Source organism: Gracilinanus agilis, chromosome 6 (assembly GCF_016433145.1).
Source record: "Gracilinanus agilis isolate LMUSP501 chromosome 6, AgileGrace, whole genome shotgun sequence".
Classification (NCBI taxonomy): Eukaryota; Metazoa; Chordata; class Mammalia; order Didelphimorphia; family Didelphidae; genus Gracilinanus; species Gracilinanus agilis.
Window position 1 is genome coordinate 291,040,975 of NC_058135.1, and position 24,566 is coordinate 291,065,540.

Sequence of the window (24,566 nt, forward strand, 5' to 3'; positions counted from 1 at the left end):
CCTTGGAACCAATACCTGGTATTGATTCGGAGATGGAAGATAAGGGTTTTAATCAATAAAAATAAAATGTAACTATCCCTGGGAGGATGAAACCTATCAGTAGTCACCTACACCTTAGTCTGAATTATATCGACCAGATAATTAGATCAGGTAACCAAGACCGCAGGAGTTAGTGCCAACATGCAGATATCTTCAACCTTGATGGAGCTTTTGGCCCAGAGATCCAAGTGCGAATCCCCAGATGCCTTCTGTAGATGGAAGAGGCCCTGATCAGGCACATGCAACTTTCTCAAACTGTAAGCAGAGGCCACTGGGATGAATAAATCATGAACACGCTGGTCGGTCCGGCTGGTCCCAGGGAAGTACTTTGCCATCCTGCACTCTCTGGCAGGATCCCAAGAGCCCAGTTCTGTCCAGGTCAGGGTTGGTGATATTCTTTTGAACCTTAGAGGAGGATCCTTATCTTGGAAAAAGTTGGGAACATCCTCATTTTACAGATGAGGAAACTGAGGCCCGGGGAGGAGAAAGGCCTTTCCCAAGCTAATAAGGAGCAGAGACAGAATTAAGATCCAGGTCCCTAATTCCGTGTTGCCTGGACAGAGAAAGCTTTTGACTGAGGATGAGGGAGGCAGGCGGGGTCAGCTGTGAAGGCCGGTGGCTAGGGGAGACAGAGCTAGCTGGGGAGGACCTGAGGACACTGGCAGGAGGGGGCCTCCGTACACTTTCCTTTCTCCCACCCATCTCCCACGACCGCTCCTTTGGCCAGACCATCCTGCAAAGATGGAAGGAATGCACACCCTTCCTCACCGATGACATCTCTTAGAAGTCTTAGCTTCCTTCAAGGCTTAGCTCGGGGGACACCTCCTACAGGAAGCCTGTCCTCATCTCCTCAGTTGGCAGTCCTTCCTCCTTCCACAGATGTCTGCCTACTTATGTGGGCATGGGCTCCACCGCCTAGTAAACTGTCAGCCCCTGAGGGCCTAGGACAGTGCCTATTCCTTACTAGGTGGGTAATTTATCAACGAGGAAGGAGGCAAGGACGGAGGACCTACATCTGACAGAAACACACTGTGAGAAGGCCGAATTGCAGGCTGGATAATTTTTTTTATTATTTTTTCTTTTTTAGGTTAACATACACAGTTTGAAAACAAACACATGGTTTGGTGCTTACATGTTTCTGCCTAATTCTTTTTTATGTTACTTGTTTTTCTGGGATGCTTATTTGGTTAATGAGATCTAAGGTTAGAAGAAAACAATAAATGAGCAAACAAAAAAGGAAAGAGAAGTCTCTTACTTTGCCGTTTTGCTTAGGGCCCAGATAGCGACCTAACGCTACCGAAATTCCTTCTCTATTTAAACAAACAAAAGAATGCAATGATAATGATTATGATGACGACAACACGACGACGACGACGAACAACAGTTATAAGGCACATTAGATAGCTTCACGGTTTCCAAAACGCTTCTCCTCCCATGACATAGGATGTACAAGTATGATGTTCCCCTTTGTGAGAGAGAAAACAGGCTCAGAAGCTTTCGGGAACTTGCCTAGGGTCACGCAGCGAGCAGGGAAGGGGTCAGAGCTGGGACTCCGACTCCAGCTCTCGGGCCTCCGGTCTGGGAAGCAGGACCTGCTGCCTCCTGCTCCGGGGATGGCGATGAGGAAGGCATGGGGGGGTGGGGAGGGGGGCAGGACAATGACAGGAAGGCAGGCCAGGCTAGGCAGGCCCTGCTCAGTCTAGGGGAAGCCGAGGCTCCCGCCTGCAGGCTTCTGTCCCCAGCCAGAGCTCGAGTCGGCTCCTCTCTGCCGTCCTCTCCTTCGCTCTTAGGGTTACTTTTCGTGTCCCTCTCCTAGATGGTGGGTGCCATGCAGACGGGGACCTGTCTTAGCCAAGCTTGTCTCTCCCCCAGAGCCAAGCACGTTTCTGGTCGTAGCGGGAGTTAACATAGTCAAAGGGGGTTGAGTATTTGGGTGTTTGCTGTGGAAGGTCTCTGCTGAGTGCCCAATGGGGGGAAGCCAGGCAGGCCATGGGAGAGGGTAGGGAGGGCTTTGCCCACGGTGCGCTGGGGAAGTCAGGGAAGGCTTCCAGGGAGAGGTGGGGCTCCTTATGGAAGGGTCAGCTTCCTGGCTGGACACTCTGTAAGATGTTGTCTTTCGTGACTTTTTGGGGGGCTCTGGACCTGTGATTTATGTCAAAGGTAGGTCTGGTAGCTTTGGGACCACGCGATGGCTGGCAAAGCCCGGTTCCCTGCCTTGACTGACCCTCTCTACCTCTGGGTTTCCTTTGCAGATCTTGGGGGACATGGCTGTGGATGTGACTGAATACCATCTTAGCGGTGAGTCAGACCAATCCGAATACTCCACCTGTGCCCAGCACTCGAGGCTGCTCAGAGCCCAGCCACTCTCATCCATGTGGTCAGTCAGTAGAGTGGAAGCTCCTGAGGGCAGGGGGGTGTCCTTCTTAGCTGTCTCTCCCCCCGTCTAGCACTTGCCCTCCAATGCAGCAGGCTCTCAATAAAGGTTTGGTGAAATGGACTGACTTGAGCCTCACAAAACTCTATCTATGGGAAGGGAACTGGATGCCATTTTTCAGGGGACTGCTGAGGCCCAAAGCGAGGAGGCAGGGTTTGCCCAAAGTCATCTGCTGGGCCGAGCGAGACTAGCAGCAGCCAGGCCTCTGGACTCAGCCCAGGGCTCCGCTCCATGGAGACAATTTTTCTGATTCATCTAGTTATTTTCCCCCCTGGGAGGCTCTCATTCAGAATTCTCCTGATCCTCCCTGCCTCCCCCGTGAGGACTTCTTGGTCCCTCATACAAACCCCAGGCTCAGGCCCTCTCGCCACACAGCCTCCCTGGGCAGCTGCTCTGACCTCTGCCTCACCCATAATAGCGTCCCCCTTGCTCCACCTACACAGGGAAGGGGTGGGGGTCTGTGCCATCACCCCAGCCTCTCCCTCCCCCAGCCCTTGGCTGGGAAAGGTGCTGGCAAGGGAGCTGAATCATCTTCAGCTTCACACGGGGGAGCTCCTGATTGGTTGGTCTCTTGCGGCCCACCACTTCCTCCTGCCCACACTTTGGAGCTCTTTTGCATCCCAGCAGAGCTGGGGGAGATGGGGAGGACTCAGCTCGCTGCCAATCATTTGGGGGGGGGGGCTGGGGGAAGAGATGACAAGATGCTGTGGAAGCGTCCCTCTGGCCCTTAACTGCCCAGGACCAGCCCTCTCCAGCTGGGTCACCAACTATTCTTCTTCAACCCTTCTTGGGTAGGACCTTCTCTCCCTTGGCCTTAGGGGCCCCGGAGAGACAGAGGGTGGCTGTCTGCGTACGGACCCCCCCCCCCTTCCCTGACTGGTACCACCTGCTCATGAGGGAGTTAGAGAACTAACTGAGGGAACTAAACTGGCTGTTTGTTTGGTTTTGACCCAATCTGACCCAAGAAGAGCTCAATCTCCACAGCCCTTGGCAGCTGGTTTTCTTTACAAGTTGGGCAGGGTGAGGACTTTTAGCCTCATCTAATAGATGGGAAAACTGAGGCTCAAAGAGGTGGCCCGATGTCCTCAAAGGCCCTCATCTAGGTGAGGAACCTCAGAGGAGATCTAAGAGCATGGGAGCTCCTGGAGGGCTGAGGCTCTGGGGTTTTTGTCTTTGGAGCCCCAGTGCCCAGCACAAACTGGACACTGTAAATGCTTGTTACAGGGTCGACTTAATGATTATCTTGTTCAAACCCTATTGAGGGCATTTTAATTGGAAATTGTGCCAACTGGTTATCCAGCCTTTACTTAAAGCCCTCCAGTGAGCTGCTCCTGCCCTCTAGCCTCCACTGGCCTCCTCTGCCCACCCCCTCTCCCTGGTCTTGGTTCTGCCTTCTGGGCAAAGTTGAATAAGGCCAGTGTCTTTTCTATCTGATGGCCTTTCTGATAACTCCCAGACACCCTCTGGAGTCACTTCTTCTAACCAGGCTAACCCGTCTCCAGGGGCTCTAAACACTCCTCCTGTGACATGGGCTAAACCCAGGCAGAGCATGGCAGGATGGGTCCCTCACCCCCTCTTAATGCAGCCCAAGATCATGTTAACTTTTGGGGCTGGCACATCCTCCTGCATGCCACTAAACCCCTCCAGATTTTGTCAAACAGATGGCTGCTTCCAAGAGGCGGTGGAGTCCTCGCTCACAAGGTATTTTCCAGCAAAGGCGGATGGACACTAGTTGGGGGTGTCAAGGTGGAGCCTTGTTTCTGGGTATGGGTGCTGAGGTCCTTTTCGAATCTGAAATTCTGGGATTCTGTCTAACCCTGCCCCTCCCCTCTCCCATCTTGGACTTGTGAAATTGATTTTTTGAATCCCAGGGTTGGCCTTGACATTTGTCCCTAATACATTTCGTCTTATCTGATTCAGCCCAACGCTCTAGCCTGTCGTGATTTTTTGGGATTCCTGACGCTATCACTGAGTACGTTGACAATTCTAGCTTTGTGTCATCTGTAATTTTGATACGCATGCCTTCATCCAAATATGGGAAACAGCCAGGGCCAAGCACAGATTCCTGGGGCACCCACTGGAGGCTGACAATGAGCCACACACACTCCTCTTTGTCTCTAGCTATTCGACCAGCTCCAAATCTGTCAGGCTCTGCTCCTGTCTATCCCAGACCTCTCCATCTCTTCCTAAGGATAGCAAGAGATACGTTATCAAATGCTTTGCTAAAATGTAGGTAAACTCCATCTGTAGCATTCCCCTGGTCTACCAGCTTAGCAATTCTGTCAGAAAAGCCAGTCAAGTGAGGCTGGCCTTGGTGGAACTATCTCCTTTCCTCTGTGGTCACTGGCCCTACCTCTAGAATTTCCCCACAAATACCAAGCAAGCTCAGTAGCCTACAGTTACAGACTCTCTCTTCTTTCTTCTTCCCCAGTCCTCGAGTATCCGTCCCATCCTCCAGGATTCTTGAGTGTCACTCATGGCAGCTCAGCAGTCACTTGCTGGCTTTCAGGGTGGTGAGAGGAAAGCGCTTTGTAAACCTTGAAGCATGAATCCATCTCTGGGATCTGTGATTTCATTGCTGGACGTCTTGTCCAACAATGCAGATGGCAACTCGTCCCTCCTGTCCCCGTCCTGTGCAACTCTTGTCCGTGTTACCCTTTAAGTCCACTCGACATGCCAGGGAACTTCCTTGCTTTGTCCTGACATCATGAGGACGCCAGTGGAGTCCACAGGCCGATCCTCGGTGATCTCTCTTGTCTTGCCATGTAACCAGGCCACCTTTTCTTTGGTCACCCATTTCTCGATGACAACCCTTCCTCCTGTTTTCCTCTCATGTTCCTTCCATGCTCCATGCTGTAGCCTGGTCACAACCACCGTGCCCCTCTCCATTGCCCTCTGAGTGGTCCTCGTTTTTAATTTGTTAGAGGCTGTAGTGTTCTATGACTCACAGCCGTACGACACCAGTGGGATATTGGTCATTAAAAAGATGGGCCTTTGTCCCAGGGAGAAGTTTGGGGTCATTAAGGGAGCTTTACAATTTCCCAACAACAATCCAGCCTGCTCTCCTCATATTTAATTCTGGGTCAAACTCACCATCCATTTGTAGTATTTATCTAAGATTATATCTATATCTATATCTATAAATATATGTATGCATGTATATATATTGATGGATAAGCTATATAGTTTATCTAGTTGCAAGTTATAATCTGAGCTATAAGCATTCTTCATCCACTTTGTAGTCCTGTGTAGATGGTCAGGACAAACTCTTTTAAGTGGTCACAGATCTCGTTCAGGAGGCTCTGCAATGTTTCAGGGTTTGAGGCAATCAACACAACGTCATCTTTAAAGAGAAGCTATTGGGGGACCTCACCGTCATTAAAGAAGACCTCTTCCATTTGAACTCTTGCTCAGATCTCTTCCATCACAGTGGTGAACACTTTTTTCCTCATGAACATCTCCTTGTCTCAAGATTTGCCTGATGTGAACGGTTAGAGATAGGCCAAAAAAGGTTGTCTCTGTTAGCATATTTTTGGGGGATCTTAAATCATTTTGATGAATGGAGAGGAGACAGCTCATTGAAAGACAGCTATTCAGGTAATTACAAATGCCCAAATTGAGTTTTTTTTTCTTTCTTTTTTTTTTTTAAATAATCGATGAAGTCAATTTTTAATTGTTTAAAAGAAATAGTCTCGGCATCTTTCAGCCAATTTGAATGGTAGTAAAGATGCTCTGTGGTAGACTATTGCTTGCAAAATGCTGTCTGTTCTCTCCTGAATGACTGTCTCTTAAAATTAAGAATGCCCTGGACACACGTGTGGATTATTCTCATATAAACATTTAGAGATGGCAGAAGAGACGCAGGTTGGTAGGTCTTGATTTTCTCCAGGTTGCATTTTTTGAAAGCATCAGTAAGATCAGAGGCTTTCTCCCCCCGCCTTTGGCATTTCCTTCTTCAGAAACCTTGTGAAGCGATCCATCACCCCAACACAAGTGTGCTTCCTCCCACGCATATCTTGTCGAGGTACATTTGGTCCAGGCTGAATACTATTTTCTTCTTTTTGCTATGGTCAAATATATTGGTTAAACTTCTGGGTGGTTTCTTCTGTGCGCTTTTTAAGGTCCTCAATAACTTGTTTACATCGGCCAATATTACTTAGATTTTTTTGGAATTGTTATCCTTTTTTTCCTTCCCGTTTCGCACCAATTTTGACCTTTGTTCATACGACGTGGCGGATGATGGCACCCGAACAGCCAGTGGGGAAATGGTTCCCACATCAGTATCCAGTCTGTTAAAAGAGAATCAATTAATGTTGGGGTGACATTCTTTGATGCTCTCCATGCCCAGAACTTCTGCTCCTTTTCTTGAAGCATCTGTGTAGTTCACAGGCCCAATACGGTCTGTCTCATCACATATTCCTCCAGCCATAAATTCCAACGTGTTTTCCCCTGTCCTCCCCCATCCCTACCTTGACACCGAAGTGAAAGAACATCATCTACATTGAGATCATTTCATCTGGAGGGGCCTATCGAGTTCTTGGCCATTTTTTTTAAACCTCTTTGTGTTCTGCACTGGATGCTGGTCCATCAGTGGCAATTCTTTTCACCGGTGGGCTTCTTAGAAATACTTATGAGCTTTTTTGACCCAAGACGACCACGTGTCCCGTGGCCGGATGACATGACATTGCTGGTGGCCGCTGAGCAAAGCCCAGTTGCCGGCTCCTTTCTTTGCCTCCCCGAGGAGCATCTGTGATCCGTCCTTCCATTTTAGCTGCGTTTATATCAAGAATGTCAAGATGATATGAGTCAGTCTTACGAATGTGTCAACTTGGTGATCACTGGACAAGGACCTCACGTTTACAGCACCGACACCTAAGTTTGAGTTTACGGATGATTGAACAAATCACAATTCTTAGTACTTGGACAAAGATTTCACGTTTACAGCACCAACAGCTAGGTGAAAGTTGATGGATGGTTGAAAACTTGTGTTTCTTAGTACTTGGACACAGAGTTACGTTTACAGCACCAACACCTAAGTTAAAGATTATGGATGGTTTAAAACGTGCAGTTCTTCCTTGCATTCGCCATCTTTTTTTTTTTTTTTAACCACTCACTTGGACATCGTCACTGTTGACTAAGAAGGGGTTGCACAGGACTGCGGGCCATTTTTCTTTGCTTCCAGCTTGCTGTGGCCAAAATTCCATCACCCAGTGGCCAGCTTGCTGGTGATGGGCCTCTCCGCACTTAGCTAGGCTGGTCCTCAGAAAACAGACTTGGTCTGTTCCTGGGACCATTACTTGAAGTCTTTCCAGCATGGTTGCACCTGCCAGAGCTTCTGCTCTGCTGGTATAGCCTTCAAGAACCCAGGGTCACCTCCACGCCACGATGAGGCATCGGAGTAGGACTTTGTGGAGGAAAGCTCAGACAGAAGTTTTTAGTGACACGACACAGTGAGGATCGTGAACTTTGAATCTTGGAAGCCGAGTTCAAAACCTGGCTCTACCTCTTACTGCCTCTGACTTGCCTTGGGAAAATGGCTTAACACCTCTGTGCCTCAGTTGCTTCATCTCTAAAATGAGGCTATCAGACTGGCCTCTAGGATCCTTTCCGACTCTTCAGTCTATCATCCTAGTTGGGACGTAGCCTTGCGTTGCTTTTTGTTCTTTTATGACTGCCATATTGAGCTGCTGATTCATGGGGACCATTAAAACCTTCAGATCTTCTGCTCTTCATAGGCCTGCCCCATCTTGTACTTGTGAAGGAATTCTTTTGATTGGAGATGTAACTCCAGCTTCATCTTCTTAGATCTGGCCCAATTTTGAGCCTGTCAAGACACTTTGGGCTCCCAATTCTGTTTCCCAAAGCGTTAGTGATGCTTCTGCATTTTGTTGAATATTGTATACCTTGTGATGATGTAATCCGGTAAATTTGATCCAACTTGGACAGTCTAGGGCCAAGCACAGAGCCTGGAGCTCTCCGCCCAAGCTAGGCTCAGAGCATTCTTTGGGTCTGGGCAGTCAGCCAGTCTGGAACCCTCATAAGGGTACTGCTACCTACCTGCGTATCCCCAACCTGTCAGTAACGATCATTTGAAGAAGCCACTTCAGCCACAGCTTTCCCACATATACAATGTGAGTGTTGGACAAGATGTTCCTTTCTGCTCTAAGTCCACGTTCCAGAGCTACAACGTTCTGCGGTCTAGTAATCTTGCCACCAAAGAGAATGGAATTCATCTAGTGAGACTCGTCCTTTGTTGATCAAGCCCCACGGGCCCTTTGTGGTGGCTGATTCCTTTTTGAAACATTCGCTCACTACCTCCTTCAATCATTTGTCCCACAATTGCAACGGGGACTGAACTCCACAGGCTGGAGCTTATAGATTCAACTCTTTCCTTTTTGGACAACTGAGGTAGTCATTGCCTTTGACCAGTTCTACAGCCCCTTTCCAAGTCACAATCTCTGAGCAGGAAAGAGCTTTGGAGGCATCTAGTCTGACCCTCACAAGAATTCCATCCACAACATCCCTAACCAGGGATCATCAATTGATTCCCAAAGACCTCAAATGGGGGAAAGCTGCCTCTCATTCCACTTTTAGAGCCCTTTAATTATCTTGGCCTCTCCGTTGCCTGTTCCTGTCCTCTGGAGCCAAGCAGAACAAGTCTAATCTGTCTCTTCAGTTGCTTGAAGACCCAAGTCTTTCCTTTTCTAGGTTATTCCTTCTTTCTCAGGTCCTTTCATCGATTCTCATTGTATTTATTTCATTTAAATGGATCAGGGGGCAGCTGGGTGGCTCAGTGGATGGAGAGCCAGGCCTAGAGATGGGAGGTGCTGGGTTCAAATCTGGCCTCAGACACTTCCCAGCTGTGTGACCCTGGGCAAGTCACTTGACCCCCATTGCCTAGCCCTTACCACTCTTCTGCCTTGGAGCCAATACACAGTATTGATTCTAAGATGGAAGGTGAGGGCTGGGAAAAACAAATAAATGGATCAAATATGGCATGACCTTTAGACCTCACACCAGTTTTGTCTGCTTCCCTGAATTGAACCTATTCCCCAAGATGAGCCCGAAAGTTCTGCTTCCCAAACACAGCCCAAGACATCCTGTCACCTTGCAGAGAACCACAGGGCACAGAACAACCACCTCTTCTGCCAGATATTTTGGTACCTGGTGGGCGGGGGCTCTCCACCTCAGATATTTCCACATCATCTCTCTCCTCTGTCCATTCCCCTTCCTCTCCATTCATGTCACCCCCATCCTGGTTCAGGGCCTGCCACAAGCGCCTTCGAATTGATCTCCCTGCCTTAACCCTCTCCTTGTTCCAATTCATCCTCCCTGACAGCTGCCAAAGTGTATTTTCTGAAGAGTTGGCCTGCGGACATCACCCTTTTTCTTAGTGAGCTGCGGCGGTTCTATATTGCCTCCATAAGCCCTTTAAAGCCGGCCCCTTTCAGCCTTTCTAGTCTTCTTACCCAAGACTCCCCTCCATACACCCCATGATCCAGCTGTGTCCCACACAGGGCGTGCTGTCTGTCTCTCACCTCTGGGCCTTTGCCTTGGCTCTCCCCTATGCTTGGAAAGCTCTCCTCCCTCATGTCCCACACGTGGAGTCTCAGCTCAGGCATTCTCTTCTCCATGAAGTCTCTCCTAGGCACCGGGAGCTGCTAGGACATTCCCTCCCTCTCAACTAGTCTGCATCAACAGGGTATATAATCTCTGTGGACTTATGTACATAGGGGCTCCCCCATTGGAATGGAAGCTCCCCGAGTATGGGACTGTTTCAGCCGGTCATTATGGGCACAGCACTCGTCACTGAGAAGGCACTTAATCGACGTCCCTTCTCATCTTGGGTTCCCCCTTTTCCAGTCCAAACGTTATTCTCCTTGGCAAAAAGCAAGCTAGAAGTTTGATGCTTTTCCCCAGGGAGCAGGCCTACCCTTTCTGTGATCTGCTCTGCCCTCTTTTTGGTGGTTCTTAGCTCCTTTGGGCTTTCCTCTGCGTCTGCAGAGATCTCGCCTCCTTGTCAGTGTCCTTTCTCTTTGGCTTTCCAGGATATCGTTCTTGACCTTCTGGCCCTCCTGGAATTTCAGAGGTCACGGATCCTGGAAGCCTCCCTGCCTTCCTCTGAACTCTTTACCTCGTGACCCCAAGTCCTCCCTCCACTGCACTGTTCTGGGACACTTCCGATGGGGGCCTTTCTGACACGGCTACTGGACACTTTCACACCCATGTCCATGCTTAGGGCCAGAATTTCCCCGACCCTCTTCTCTCCTCTGTGAAACTTTCCCGTGCCCAGTGAGCGCCCCCAGTTACTGGGGCCTTCGAGTCTTGGTAAACCGACAGAAGAAACGCCCATCGTTTCAGCGTAGGCTAGGATTGGGGTAACGATGCCTAATTCGCAGGGATGTCTGTTTTTATGTCCTTGTCAAATCTTGAAAATAGGACACTGTCTTTCTTCTCCCAGCTCTCCCCTTTCAGCAGTCCACCGGCTGCAAGGAGGAGGGCCTAAAAGGGTAATGAGGCTGGCGAGGTCGGGTGGGATCGAATGTGGACCTGGCTCTGGGTTTCAGTCAGTACAGGGAGAGCTGCCGTCTAGTCTTGGGGGGCTCCAGAAACACCTGCATGCGTGTGTGTGTACGTGCTGTCACCTCCATTAGAATGTGACCTCGGACCATTCTGCCTAGCACATACTTTAATGCTTGCCGCCGGGTGGGCTCCCCAGGGCTCTCCTAACGGCAGCGGCCTGGTTCTTTCCCAGTTATCAAGAGTCCTCCCGGCTGGGAGATTGGGATCTACGTCACCGGGGCCCTTGCCTTGCTGGGGGTCGCTGCTGTGAATCTGTGGAGGCTCTGCAAATCGGGCAGCTTCCCCATCCCGTCTCCCTTCCCAAACTACGACTACCGGTACCTGCAGAAGAAGTACGGAGTCACCTACTCTGAAGCCAGGCAGAAGGTGAGGGGGGGTGACCCCCTCTGGTCCCACAGGCCAGGAGGGTGGGCTCTCCCGGTCATGGGGCGGCTCGTCGCCCCTCAATCTCTCCACTCTCCCCACCCTGCCTGTGGTGGCACCATTAGCTAGTCATTCCTTTGAGGAAGGCAGCAGAAAGCATCTGCTTTGATGATGAAGATCCATGATCTGATTTGGGGTTATTCCATGCAGGTGGCCTTGAGGGGCAAAGTGCCTTGGCAGGAACCGGCTGACGATGGGTCAGTCAGTCTCCTCCCTCCAGGCATCCTCCCCGTCCATTGCCAAAGCCCCCGCCCCTCTGCTCGGTGGGCTCCCCGGGGCCTCCAGGGTCGAACGCAAAGTCCCCCTCTGCAGCCTGGCCTTTTCCTAGCTTTCTAGCCTTTTGTTTTTCCCTTCCTTTCCCTCTCCCCGGCCATCTCCCGCCCCAGGGCTTCTGTACACACTTCTGGACCGTTCCCCAAGGCTGGGATGCTCGTCCTCCTGCCCTCTGCCTCTGGCCGACTCAGCGCCAACATCCCCTTGGGCAGGAGGCCTCCCCTGCTCTCTTCCCACCTTGCACCTAAGACTGCGCTGGGTGGACCTAGGTTGTGTTGCTCTTCAGTGAGACGGCAAGCTCCTTGAGGGCAAGAGCTGGCATCTTCCTTTTCCCATATCCTCAGCACTTAGGAAAGAACAGGGCCTGGCCCATGACAAACGTTTGCCTGATTCCTAAGCCGGGGTGCCAACCTGTATCTTTTTGTTGCCTTGCATCGTGGTCTAGGGGCCCGGCACCGGTTCCTCTGGGACCCCCATCCCAGAGGGCAGGCGGTCTCCCCTGTGTCTCCCCTGTGTCTCCCCTGCCTCGGGGTCTTGTCTCCTCCAGGGCCTAGCCCAGTGCCGGGTATACAGGAAGGGCCTAATAAAGGCCTGCTGGGTTGGAGGGGGCCATCGGAGGCTCCCCCTCTGGGTCTGGGCTTCCTCCCCTCCTGCCTGCATCTTACAGGTCTCCCCTGCCTTTGGTCCCTAGAGAACCATGGCCTGGAGTAGCCGAAAGTCCGGGGAGCGTGGCTCTCCCAGCCGCAAGAGCAGCCTGAGGATGGACGATGCCTTCGAGAGCATCAGTGAGCTGGGGCCCCTGGAGCTGATGAGCCGGGACCTGGACCTGGCGCCCTACGGGCCCCTCAAGAAGTCCCAGTCCGCAGACTCACTCAACTCCATCTCCTCCGTAAACAACAACCTGGGCCAAGACTTCCTGCTGGGCCAGGTGGAGGTGAACATAACCTACGAGCCCAGGAGCCACCTCCTGCGCGTGGACGTGGTGCAGGGCAAGGACCTGATGGAGAAGGAGGACCCTGCCTTCGACTCCTGCTTCCTGCGCGTCAGCCTGCTGCCCGACGAGCAGATCGTGGGCATCTCGCGGGTAAGCGAGGCCCCGCGGCCTGCCTCCTCGGGGGGGACACGGGGGGAGGCGGGCGGGGGGAGGGGAAGGCCCCAGCGGGGTCTGCTCTGAGCCTGTGTCCTCGTCTGCAAGTGGGAATAACGCAATACTTGTACAACCTACCTCGGGTGGTTGACGGTGCCCAGGGTGGATGGGCATGGAGGGGTTGCAGTCTGCATCGTTGGAGAAAACACACACACACACACACACACACACACCCCGGGGCAAAGCAGCGGCCCCTCACAGGGCCCACCTGAAAGGGCCAGAAAAACGTCAGCTCTGGCCACAATGGCCTGGGCACCCAGGGAGCACCCTGGGACCCAGAGGGTCAGGGCTGGGAGGGCCCTCAGACCACACAGCGCTGCCTTAGCTTACAGCGTGACGGGGCTGGGAGGAACCTTATCACTGGGATAGACCTTAGAACAGAGAATATCATCCTAGAAAACAATGTCAGGTCGGGGAGGGACCTTAGAGCCTAGAACGTAGGGGTTGGGGGACTTTAGAGCCTAGAATGTAGGTTTGGGATGCCCTTTAGAGCCTAGAACATAGGGGTTGGGGGACTTTAGAGCCTAGAATGCATAGGTTTGGGATGCCCTTTAGAGCCTAGAACGTAGGGGTTGGGAGGGACCTTAGAGCCTAGAACATAGGGGTTGGGAGGGCCTTTAGAGCCTAGAACGTAGGGGTTGGGAGGGCCTTTAGAGCCTAGAACATAGGGGTTGGGGGACTTTAGAGCCTAGAATGCAGGGGTTGGGAGGGACCTTAGAGCCTAGAACATATGGTTTGGAAGGGCCTTTTAGAGCCTGGAACTTAGGGGTTGGGAGGCACCTTAGAGCCTAGAACACAGGGGCCGGGGGACCTTAGAGCCTAGAATGCAGGGGCTGGGGGAGCCTTAGAGCCTAGAACGCAGGGGTCGGGGGAACCTTAGAGCCTAGAATTCAGGGTTGAGAGGGATCTTAGAGCCTGGAACGTATGGTCTGGGTAGTCCTTTAGAGCCTAGAACATATGGTTTGGGAGAGACCTTAGAGCCTAGAATGCGGGGGTTGGGAGGGATCTCAGAGCCTAGAATGTATGGTCTGGGAGGGCCTTTAGAGCCTAGAACATATGGTTTGGGAGGGACCTTAGAGCCTAGAATGCGGGGGTTGGGAGGGATCTCAGAGCCTTGAACGTATGGTCTGGGAGGGCCTTTAGAGCCTAGAACATATGGTTTGGGAGGGACCTTAGAGCCTAGAATGTCAGGGTTGGGAAGGTCCTTAGAACTTCAGTGTTGCCTTAGCATACCAAGTATCCGAGTGGGAGGGACATTAGAACAGAGAACGCTGCCTGAGAACACGTCGGGGCGAGGAGGGCCTTCAGAACATGGGATGTCGGAGCTGGGGGGCCTTTAGCACCCCGAATGGCAGAACTAGGAGAGGGGACCTTAGAACAGAGATCGTTGGCGGCTAAGAGTTGGGAGATAGCTGAGGCCAAGACTAGAGCATGTCGGGCTGGAGAGGGACCTGAGATCATGCGAGATCTCCCCTTACTCTATGAGGGAAGAGACCAAGGCCCTGCCAGGGCAATGTTGCCTCTCGTAGCTGAAGGAGGGTCGGGTGCCAAGAGATCAGGGCGAGGGGAACTGGGGGTACACAAAAGCCACATCCCGCTTCACCCCCCATTTTGCCTATGGAGAGTCTGGGTGCATCTCCCGGGTTCACATCCACAGATGGGCCGCGCCCAGCTGGGGCTCCCTTGGGGGAGGATTGCAGGGGCTGCTGCTTTTGCCTGGTCTTCCCTCCCCCTCCCCCCTCCCCCCCAAGTCCTCCAGACCTCCCTCAACCCTTTCTGCCCCGATTATTTCTCTCCTTGGGCTGCCTTTGGTGCCCTTTCAAAGAGACGTGAAGCCAGGCCAGGGGAAGCCCCCGAGGAGGGAGCTGGCATTGGCCTTGGCCAGACTGAGCGGAGACGGGTGGCCGGCAGCCCCAGGCGCGTCCTAGCTTCTCCCAGTGTCTGTGGCCAGCCAGTAGCCTCCTCTGCTGCTTGGTGCAGTCCTGGGGATGGGGAGAGAGACGGGGGCAGCCGTTACCCTCCTCGTCACCCAGGGCCCTGCGGCCGCCTGTTCCAAGGCCCTTCTGCCCGGAGGCCTGGCCTTCGAAGGAGCTCGGCTGGGCAAGCCTTTAGCAGGGATCCGGCGCTGCACGGGGCCGGGAAGAAAAGGCACAGGAAGTTTTCCTCCCTCGAAGGGCCGGTCAGCCATCTGGGGAGAGAGAAGGTCACACACAGACCCGTAAAGCAAAGTCCAGGCAGCTCGTGACGACTGTCTGGGTTCCGCTTTCCCATTTCACAGATGAGGCAGGCGAGGCTTTAGGAGGCAGAGACTTATGGAGGGAAATCTGAGCGTCAGGGGCCAAGTGACCAGCCCAGGGCCACAGAGCCGGTCCATGCCGCCCACCAGAGCCGCCTCCGGCCCTGCCGCCAGCCTGCGGTCTCAGGCCCGCCTCGAGTCCTGGACGGTCTCCATCCAGCCTCGGCAGCTGGTGCCCAAGCCTAGAACACGCCGCTTCCACCTGTGGGTCTGCTGCGAGGGCCCGGCTCAGGGGGGCCCTCCCCCTCCCTTTCCTCCTGGGGGTGGCCCTGGGGAGGTGCCGCCTTCCGCCCCCCCACTTTAATCCAACAAGACAAAAGGCTTCCCTACACCAGCGTCTCCCACACACCCCATTAGGGGAGCGAGCTGGGAAAACGAGCATCTGCGGCACGAAATGAGCTTTTAGAAGAAAAGCCACGGGGGTGGCTCAGCGTAGAGAGCCAGGCCCAGGGGCGGGAGGTTCTGGGTTCAAATCTGACCGGGTGACCCCCCTTGCCCAGCCCTTACGGCTCTTCTGCCTGGGAACATAAGAGGGAGGTTAGAAAAGGAGCACCAATCGGAGGCCTGCCCGGTACCAGCACGGCCTCAGTCAAGATGGCGCACACCAGGCCATCCCCCACCGTCCCCTTTCTAGAGCCCCCCGAAGGGGCACCAGGCGGTGCTCCAGGCACAAGGCGCCTAGTTTGTGGCAGATCATGGCGTCGAGTCTCTGATGCTCTTCTGGGCCCCAGGAAGGGGCCGAGACGGCAGGATGGCTAAGTGGTTGGGAACCGGAATGAGGGGTCACCAGGGAGAGGCGGCCCCCTTCCGGGGCCAGGCTGGGAGCCTCCAAGGTCTGTGCCTGGAGGAGGTCTCCGGGGGAGTGCCTGAGGGATCAGCGGTGGAGCCTTTAAATGGCCTGCCTGGAAGGGCTGGATGAGCAACAGGGCCAAGGAGGACCTTAAAAGGCCGCCACGAAGCTCCTCCATCTCGAGCAGGCCAAGGGAGAGGCCGAGTGTGGCGCAGTGACGGAGACCCTGGCCGGGCCCTGCCCTGCTCATTTCCTCGGCTTCGACAGGCCTACCTGGGTGGCTTCCGTCTTCCCTGCAGCTCTGAAGGCCTCGAATTCCAAGGCGAGAGGAAGGAGAAAGGCCTCCGGGCTCACCCGCCGGGGGGGCTCCGAGCCGAAGAGAGGGGCTGCGAGGAAGGAAACGAGAAGCAGCTGAGAGAGCCGGAAGGTCCCAAGAGGGGGATCCACGAGAGAAGCTGGCAGGGACACGCCGGGCCTTGGCTGGTGCCACACCATGAAGGGGTCCTAATGGAGGGGAGGCTTCGTGGCTTGCGGCTCTGGGCCTGGGCCTGGAAAGGGGTTCTGGGCGGACGTCCCCCGGGCGTGATGCTCCCAGGAGGCCCCCGAGGCCGCGACTGTGCCGGGCAAATAGCAAGCCGATGCTCAGTGGATTCGTTTGATTGAATCGAACTAGAGTGAGGAAACAAGGAAACTTCTGGGGGATGTTTAGGGTTAGGTCCAGTGTTTAGCCTAATCTCTGCGCTTGGCTCTGCCCGATTTCAGTTCCAAGAACAAGAGGGCTGGGGCAGCTCGTTGGCTCAGTGGATAGTCAGGCCTGGAGGTGGGAAGACCTCAGGTTCAAATCTTACGCTCCCTAGCTGTGTGACCCTGGACAAGTCACTTAACCCAAATGCCCACCCCTGCTGCTCTTCTGCCTTGAAATCAGTACTCAGCATTGATTCTAAGACAGAAGGCGAGGGAGATGAAAAGAAAACGAGGCCCCGAGCCAGGTAGCCCCTGGTGTTTCCTCCCGTCCCTTTCCTCCTCCTTCAGACTGTAAGCTCCTCATGGGCAGCGATCGTCTTTCCAGTAACTGAATCCCAAGCATTTAGCACAGTGGCTGGCACATTTTGTTGTTGCTGGACAGTGAGGCGGCACCGTGCACGGTGTGCCAGTCTGGAAGACCTCTTCTGAGTTCTGAGTTCAAATCTGCTCTCAGATACTTTCTCAGATACTTTCTAGAGCAAGTCACCTAACCTTGTCTGCCTCAGTTTCTTCATCTATAAAATGAGCTGGAGAAGGAAATGGCTAACCATACCAGTGAATTTGCCAAGAATTCCCAAAAGGGGTCACACAGAGTCAGACACAACTGAACCCCAAAGTTACTAGGGTGGAAAGAAGTGGAACAAGTCTCGAGGGAAAATGACTCCTTCCTCCCACCCTGCTGGTGACCAAGAGAGGAAAATGGGGCAGGATTGGACAGATCTGGGGACTGGCACAAAAGAAGAAGAGGGAGGATCCCATGGTCAGTGCTTTACAGGGGAAGTTGTGCCAGAAAGGATGGGAAGAGTCTCCTCTCAAGTCATGAGAATGGGGCTGCTGGGTGGTTCAGTAGATAGTGTCAGGCCTAGAGACGGGAGGTCCTGGGTTCAAATCTGGCCTCAGACACTTCCCAGCTGTGTGACCCTGGGCAAGTCCCTTGACCCCCGCTGCCCAGCCCTTCCTGCTCTTCTGCCTTGGAGCCGATACACAGTGTTGAGTCTGAGACGGAAGGTGAGGTTTCAACAAAAGAAGACCCTGTGACAAACAATTCCATTGAGAAGGAAAGCTGGTGGCGGTGTCTGAAGAAAGTGGTGCGGAGCCACGCACGGCCCAGGAGCTCAAGGCAGGGGGTCGGGGAGCCGGGCTCTGGCTGGCTGGCTGGTGGCCCAGAGGGGCCTCAAGGCTGCCTCAGAGGAAAGAAGAGATCCAACAAGGCTTGCAACATGTTGATCAACGACGGTCAGCAAAATGTGTTTCATTCATTCGTTTCATCGTTGCTTCTTCTAACTTTTAAGGGTTGAAATAGAGCCAAACCATGAAATTATTAGTCTCTGCACAAAAAACAATGGCAGAAAGAACCTGGGTTCAAATCCCACCTTGGATACTTATGACCTTGGGCAAGTCCTCCCTAGACCTCAGGGGGGGTCCGGGCCGGATGGCCTCTGAGCTCCCTTTTGGCTTGGGATCAAAGATCCTAATTCTACTCCAGGCCAGGAATGCCTTCCTCACTTCCTTCTCTTGGAGCCCTTGGCTTCCTTCGAGGCTCCGTTTAAGTGCTGCCTCCAAGAGGCCCTCCCAGACTGCCCCACACTTATTCTGCCTTCGCTGGCAGGTGTGTGTTGTTCCCCCTCTGGAGTGCCAACTCTGAGGACAACAATGGTTGCTTTTGTGTTTCCTCGGCTGGCACACAGGAGGAGCTTAATAAATGTTTGCTGGATTTGCTGGCATTTCTCAAGTGTTGGCTTCTCTCGTCCCGGGAGAGCAGGTCCCTGCCCGTCTGGGAAGCAGGGTGGCCCACCCTCTCCCTGCCCGGGGCCCCAGGTCCTCCCTTCTGTACAAGGAGGGGGCGGACTACATATGCCCATGATCCTCTGACCAGTGCCATCATCCTGGGACCGCCGGCCTTGGAGGCAAGGAGACCTGAGTTCAAATCCTCCCTCTGGCGCCCCAGAGCCAAGTGGCCCTCCCCAAGTTACTTCTCCCCTCTGAGTCTCAGTGAGGGCTCCCTCATGGGGCTGTGGTTGTGAGGGTCCGCCGGGCTCCTCCGTGCCGGCTCTGACGGTCTGCTTCTCCCCAGATCCAAAGGAACGCCTACTCCATCTTCTTTGACGAGAAGTTCTCCATCTACGTGGATCCGGCCGCCATGGAGGACAGCAGCCTGCGCTTTTCCGTCTTTGGCATCGATGACGACGACAGAAACATCAGCACCGGCGCGGTGGACCTGAAGCTGTCCGTCTTGGAGCTGGCCCAGCAGCCCTTCAACGGCTGGCTCTACCTCCAGGACCTGAACAAGGTGAGGGGCCTCCTGGCAGGCCGGGCCCGGGGCAGGGGGCACAGAGGGCAGAGGAGCCCCAGAGGGAGCGGCCCACCCCGGAGGAGCTGCCCGCGCTCCGGGCCTAGAACAGTGTCCAGAGGATTCCCCATCATCCGAGGGCACCTCGTGGGATGAGGCCAACTTTTAGGTTGTCCGTGAATTAGGCGCCTGTTTGCATAGCGGATGCCCAGTTCTGCAGCCGGGGGGACCAGGGGTTAGAGCTGGCTTTGGTGTCCCAGACCTGCATCCACGCAGTGACCCTGGCAAGTTAATTCACCTCTCTCGGACTCAGTTTCCTTATCAGTAAAATGGGGATCCTAATAGCACTGATGTCCCAGGGCTGCCGTGAGGAGTAAAGGGGTGCTTGGCAAACCTCTGTCTTCTCAGTCCTCTCAGAGCAGACCCTCGAATGGCCACGAGGCCTCCCCTGGTTAGCTGGTCGGCCATCCGAGCGCATTTCTTCCACGCTATGCCGTGCCTTCAGCGTCCATCCGTCCATTCAGACTAGCCTGAGCCGGGGAGGCTGCTGCGCCTGGCTGGCCAGGCTGACTCGAGGTCCTCGCCGGCCCGCGGGGCATGTGCCGCCCTGGCGCTGCGGAGGGCAGGCTCTCCTCTGCTTCTGCCCTCCCAGCCTCAGTGGGACTCTCTGTGTACGTCTCCAGGCCTCGGACGCGGTGGGCGAAATCTTGCTCTCCCTCAGCTACCTGCCCACGGCCGAGCGACTCACCGTGGTGGTGGTGAAGGCCAAGAACCTTGTGTGGACCAACGACAAGGCAACTGCTGGTGAGTTGGGGACAGGCGGCCGCCTCGTGGCCCTAGAAGCCAAGGACTTGGGGACCGTCTCTCGGGGGGCCCAGAGGCAGCGGGGTGCTCCGAGGGTGGGGCGGGCAACCCAGCGCAGTGGGTCGGGGAGGCCCAAAGCATCCGTGCCACCTCGCGACTGGAGGGGTTTCTTGAGGGACGATAGCAGGCCCCGAAGGCGCACCTCTTGGACATCCATCCCGGAAGAGGGCTGGGCCGAGAAGTGGGTGCTGGCTGACTGCTGGGTCTCCAGAGGGTTCTCGATAGCGGAAGTGTCCGGGTACGAGCGGCCTCGCACCGGACCACTGAGTCAGTCCCCTGCTGCGGCTCTTACTAGGCTAATGAATAACTTCCCAAGTGGCCTTCCTGTCCCCAGCCTCTCCTCTCTCCAAACCATTCTCCACATGGCTGTTGCGAGGATCATCCTCAATGGGCCCATCTGTGCCTCCCTGGTGCCTCAGCCTGGAGCGTTTCCTGCCTTTCCCCATTGGGCCTCCATTGAGAGGCCTTCCCAGAGTTCTTTCCTGCTGTGGCCAAACTGGATGGCTGCAAGGCTTTGAGTGGCCTTTGGGCATCAGGAAACTTGGGGTTCAAGTCTAGCCTCAGACGCTCTGCTGGGTGATCCGGGGCAAGTCAATTCGCCTGTGTCTGCCTCTGTTTTCTCATCTGTAAAATGGAGACGACGGCAGACCTTCCCCCACTTGTACCAAGAGCTGCGGAAACGCTGCTTCTTCTTTTGTGTTGCCTCCCTCCCGGAGCGGCGGACCACTGGTCTGCTCTCACCTTCCGCGCCCAGTTATCGTCCCTTGGTGCCCCCAGAAGGGCCTCTGGAGGCGGTGTGCCCTGGGAAGCAGCAGAGCCGGCCCGAGGCCACGGGGCTCCGCTCACCACTGGGTGCCTGGCCCAAGAAATCTCTCCATCCCGAGTGGTCCAAAATGAGGCACCTACTGGGTGGGAGCACCACATTGTCTCTAAGCTGGTACCTGGAGGCCTGGCCCCGGACAGGGAGGGAGGGATGCCGCTGGAGCCTGTGTGGCTGGCTCTCATTGGCCGGCCCAGGGCCCGGAGACAGTGTCACAGCCAATGGAAAGCCGGGCTGTCTGACAGCTGAGCTGCTGTGCCATTGGGGGCGACAGGGAGGCTTGGCTCCCCCCCCCCCCAGTATTTCTGCAGAGGACCAGGGAGCGAGGCTGCAAGGATGCTTCTGCTCATCCCCAAATGGGGCCAGCCAGGAGCACCTCCCTCCGTCCAGCCCCCTCCTCTCACCAACACATCACATCTCCCACACCTGCACCTCCCCTCTGTCCAGCTTCTGACCATCCCCTCTCACCGCCTCCTTCTCCCTCAGCCTCCTCCTCAGGGCCCCTTTGCTCATCCCCTCCTCCCCACCCCAGCCCTGAGTGATGCTCCCCCAAAAGACTGTGCCTTCCGCTGCTGCCCAGACTTTCTGACTGCCTCCCCTGAGAATGCCAACGCCAAGGCAGCAAAGATGACTGGGGGTTTGTCTTGGCATTTCCATCATGCCTGGCATCATGCCTGGCACTTACTAGGTGCTTCACAAGTGCACTGGGCTCTCAGAGGGCTGGAGTGGGAGCAGCAGGGTCCAAAGGGGCTACCCTAGTTGGGCCAGAGGGTCAGGAAACTGCCAAGTCAATGGCCTTCTCTGCCTGTCACTTACAGAAGGAGAGTTGGGCCAAGTGATGAGTCGGGTCCCTGCCAGTCCAGCTCCTCAGCTCAGGCAGTCTTGGAGTGTGGCGCTCACCTAGAAATCCAAGAGAGAGACAGAGAGAGAGAGACAGAGACAGCACAAGAGAGAGAGAGACAGAGACAGAGAGACACACAGAGAGAGAGACAGAGAGACACAGAGAGACAGAGACAGAGAGACTCACAGAGAGACAGAGACAGAGACAGAGAGAGAGAGAGACAGAGACAGAGACACAGAGAGACACAGAGAGAGAGAGAGAGACAGAGAGACAGAGACACAGAGAGAGAGACAGAGACAGAGACAGCGAGAGAGAGAGAGAGACAGAGACAGAGACAGAGACAGTGAGAGAGAGAGAGCGAGAGAGACACAGAGAGAGAGAGAGAGAGACACAGAGAGAGAGAGAGAGACAGAGAGAGAGAGAGAGCACTTTCAGGTTTCCCAGGCAGAGTCTGCATGCAGAAGGCTTCTTTATGGATTGCTAATTGTTAACTCGTCCCCCAGGAGATCAGACTTGGTTCAGGGAGGAGGTCTGCCCTTGTGCCACTTACTGAGTGAACGGTTTGCTTAGCCGGCCAATGGCTCTCATTGGACTGACCAAGGGCTGGGTAGTGGCCACAGATGGGGGAAGAAGGAATGAATAAGTGACTGAAAAAAGTGCAGGCCTGTCCCGGTCCCCCCAGAAGCCCCAGCTCTCTGAAGCATCTTCCATGGATTTGCAGGAACCTGGCTATTTCCATGTTGTCTCCCCTTTAGACTGTGAACTCCCTGAGGGCAGGGCCTTCTTTGCCTTGCCAGCAGGAGCGTGCCACTCCCCCACCTGCATCTCCCTCCGTCCAGCCCTGGGCTCAGCACAGTGCTTGGCACAGAGCAGGTCTCTAAGAAACGCTTGTGGAGCGAGTGATTGACTAAACAGTGGGCTGGTGGTAATAGTGATGATGAGCCTCTGTCCCTGGTGGTCCGAGGACCCATGTAATGCCCTCAGGTGACAACGATCAGGAGAATTCACAAGCCTGGGGGCGCCCAAGACCCTGGCAAGCTCTAGGGTTTGCAGGGGGTGGGGGAGCAGGGCAAGCAGGGAGCCAGTCTCAGAATTAGAGAGACCTGGATTCCAATCTTGCCTATAAGACATCCTGGCTGTGGGCCCCAAGCCCCTGGGCAAGGTTACAAAGAGCAGAGGAGGTGCCAGTGGGTGCTGGTACAGAGGCCCCAGTGCCAGCGAAATCACAGGTCTTGTCCAAAGAAACCTGCTGGAGGCGGGGGGGAGGGCACAGGGAGAGCTGGGGGCGAGCGCACCATCTGCCAGACTGAGCCTCCGAGTAAGTGGGGAGCTGAGACGGGAGGGGGTGAGAGGGCGCAGCCCTCACCGGGACCTTCTGCTGCTTCCCCAACAGATCCCTTTGTCAAGGTGTACCTGCTTCAGGATGGGAGGAAGATAAGCAAGAAGAAGACAGCCGTGAAGAAAGACGATGCCCACCCGGTGTTCAACGAGGCCATGATCTTCTCAGTCCCGGCCATTGTGCTACAGGTGAGGGGGTCAGGGGCTGGCCCGTGGGCCTAGGAGAGGGCCTGGCCTTGTAGAAGAGGAGGCCTGGGATCTCAGCAAACAGAGATGGAAGCCTTCTGGGAGCTGAGCCCTGGGCCAGGCCGGGGAGGCGGTAGAGACTTTGGACCAGATGGCTCCCTGCCCTCCTTAGGCTTAGAGTCTTCTTCTAGGAGAAACAGAGGCAAGATCCATGCTAAGGGGAAGGTCCCTAACAACCGGGGGAACCCCACAGTGGTGATTCTGTGGGTTCCCTAGTAAAGGGATGGGAATTCTGATATGTGCTTCCAGCAGGTCTCTTTGGGGGCCCCGGCCTGGTTTCCTGACACCCCCTCTTCCACCCCCACCCCCTTCCCGCCTGTGCCTGGAAGTACCCATCAGAGGAAGAACTAGTCCAGCTCAGGGCTATATTCTAGGGCAAAGGGATGAGAGGTTCCAAGCTTTCTCCTGCGTGCTGGCACTTCTTTTCTGGAGCCCAGGGCCCTTATTGCTTCTGTCCCTCGGCTCTCTCTGGCACCAAATGCAGGGCAGAGTGAGAGCCTAGAGCTTTCCTTGGGGCTCCCTCGTTCCTCCGCCATCCCCCAAGCCTGGCTAAGGCCCCTCCTTCCCCCCAATTGTCCTCCCAGCCCAGCTGAGAGGCTTCTCTCCAAGATGGAGCCCGAACTCCAGCCCTGCCTCCCCGGAGCCCCAGAGCATCCCCCGAGGTGCTTCTCCCCACTCCCAGCCTGGGTCCCCTTCAGTTTCCCGGCTCAGCCCTGCTGCCCACATGCCTGTAGTTCACCTCTGTGGGCCATGGTGCTTCCATCAAGGTGGGCTGCTGTTCTGTAGAGTCCCACAAGGGGACACCCTGGTGGCAGCCAGAGGCCCATCATGTCTCCTAATTCTGCACCCATGTATGTGGGCGGCCCCCCTCTCTGCCCCTGTACCATCTTCCTGGTCCTGTGGGGGACACAGAAATGGAGGGGGATGAAAAGAAAGAGCATGTGCATCTAGATGGTCCCTGTGCCATGGGCCTGGCAGGGTGGGACACCCCAATAGCACGCCCAGGTGGGGAACAAAGGGAGCCCCATGGGGTCTGGGGGAGGCAGGCCCATCCTTGGGGCCCTGGGCAGTTACCCTCCTCTTCCTGACCTTCCCCAGGACCTGTCTCTGAGAGTGACAGTGGCTGAGTGTGGCAGCGACGGGCGGGCCGACAACATTGGTCATGTGATCATCGGCCCCTCGGCCAGTGGCATGGGCGTCACCCACTGGAACCAGATGCTGGCCACCCTGCGCAAGCCTGTGTCCATGTGGCACGCTGTGCGGCGAAACTAGAAGTCCTCTCCGATGCTGCAGCCCCTTCTGGGCCCCCCTGCCACCACCCTGGGGTCCAGCACAGACTCTGCCCTCTCCATTCTCCTGTCCCTGCATTCCCAGCTGCGTGAAACGGGGACACAGCCCCACAAGACTCTGCCCTTCTCTGCCCACCCTGCCTCCCTCC

The 24,566-nt window shown here is 55.0% G+C and overlaps 1 protein-coding gene across 1 annotated transcript; it reads left to right on the forward strand.

Moving 5' to 3' along the window:
• Positions 1 to 983: 983 nt before the first annotated feature.
• Positions 984 to 24,566, forward strand: SYT12 (synaptotagmin 12). The gene is made up of 7 exons (XM_044682173.1): positions 984 to 2,337; positions 11,229 to 11,422; positions 12,444 to 12,836; positions 18,804 to 19,019; positions 19,703 to 19,823; positions 22,938 to 23,071; positions 24,227 to 24,566. The coding sequence occupies exons 1-7, from the start codon at positions 2,304 to 2,306 to the stop codon at positions 24,398 to 24,400; spliced, it is 1,266 nt and encodes a 421-aa protein (XP_044538108.1). The 5' UTR covers positions 984 to 2,303; the 3' UTR covers positions 24,401 to 24,566.

Excerpts from the sequence above, each read along its gene's own strand:
- SYT12 (XM_044682173.1), top strand. The coding sequence starts at position 2,304 with ATGGCTGTGGATGTGACTGAATACCATCTTAGCG. Across the intron at positions 12,837-18,803 it reads AGATCGTGGGCATCTCGCGG|ATCCAAAGGAACGCCTACTC; the intron begins GTAAGCGAGGCC and ends GCTTCTCCCCAG. Across the intron at positions 19,020-19,702 it reads ACCTCCAGGACCTGAACAAG|GCCTCGGACGCGGTGGGCGA; the intron begins GTGAGGGGCCTC and ends GTACGTCTCCAG.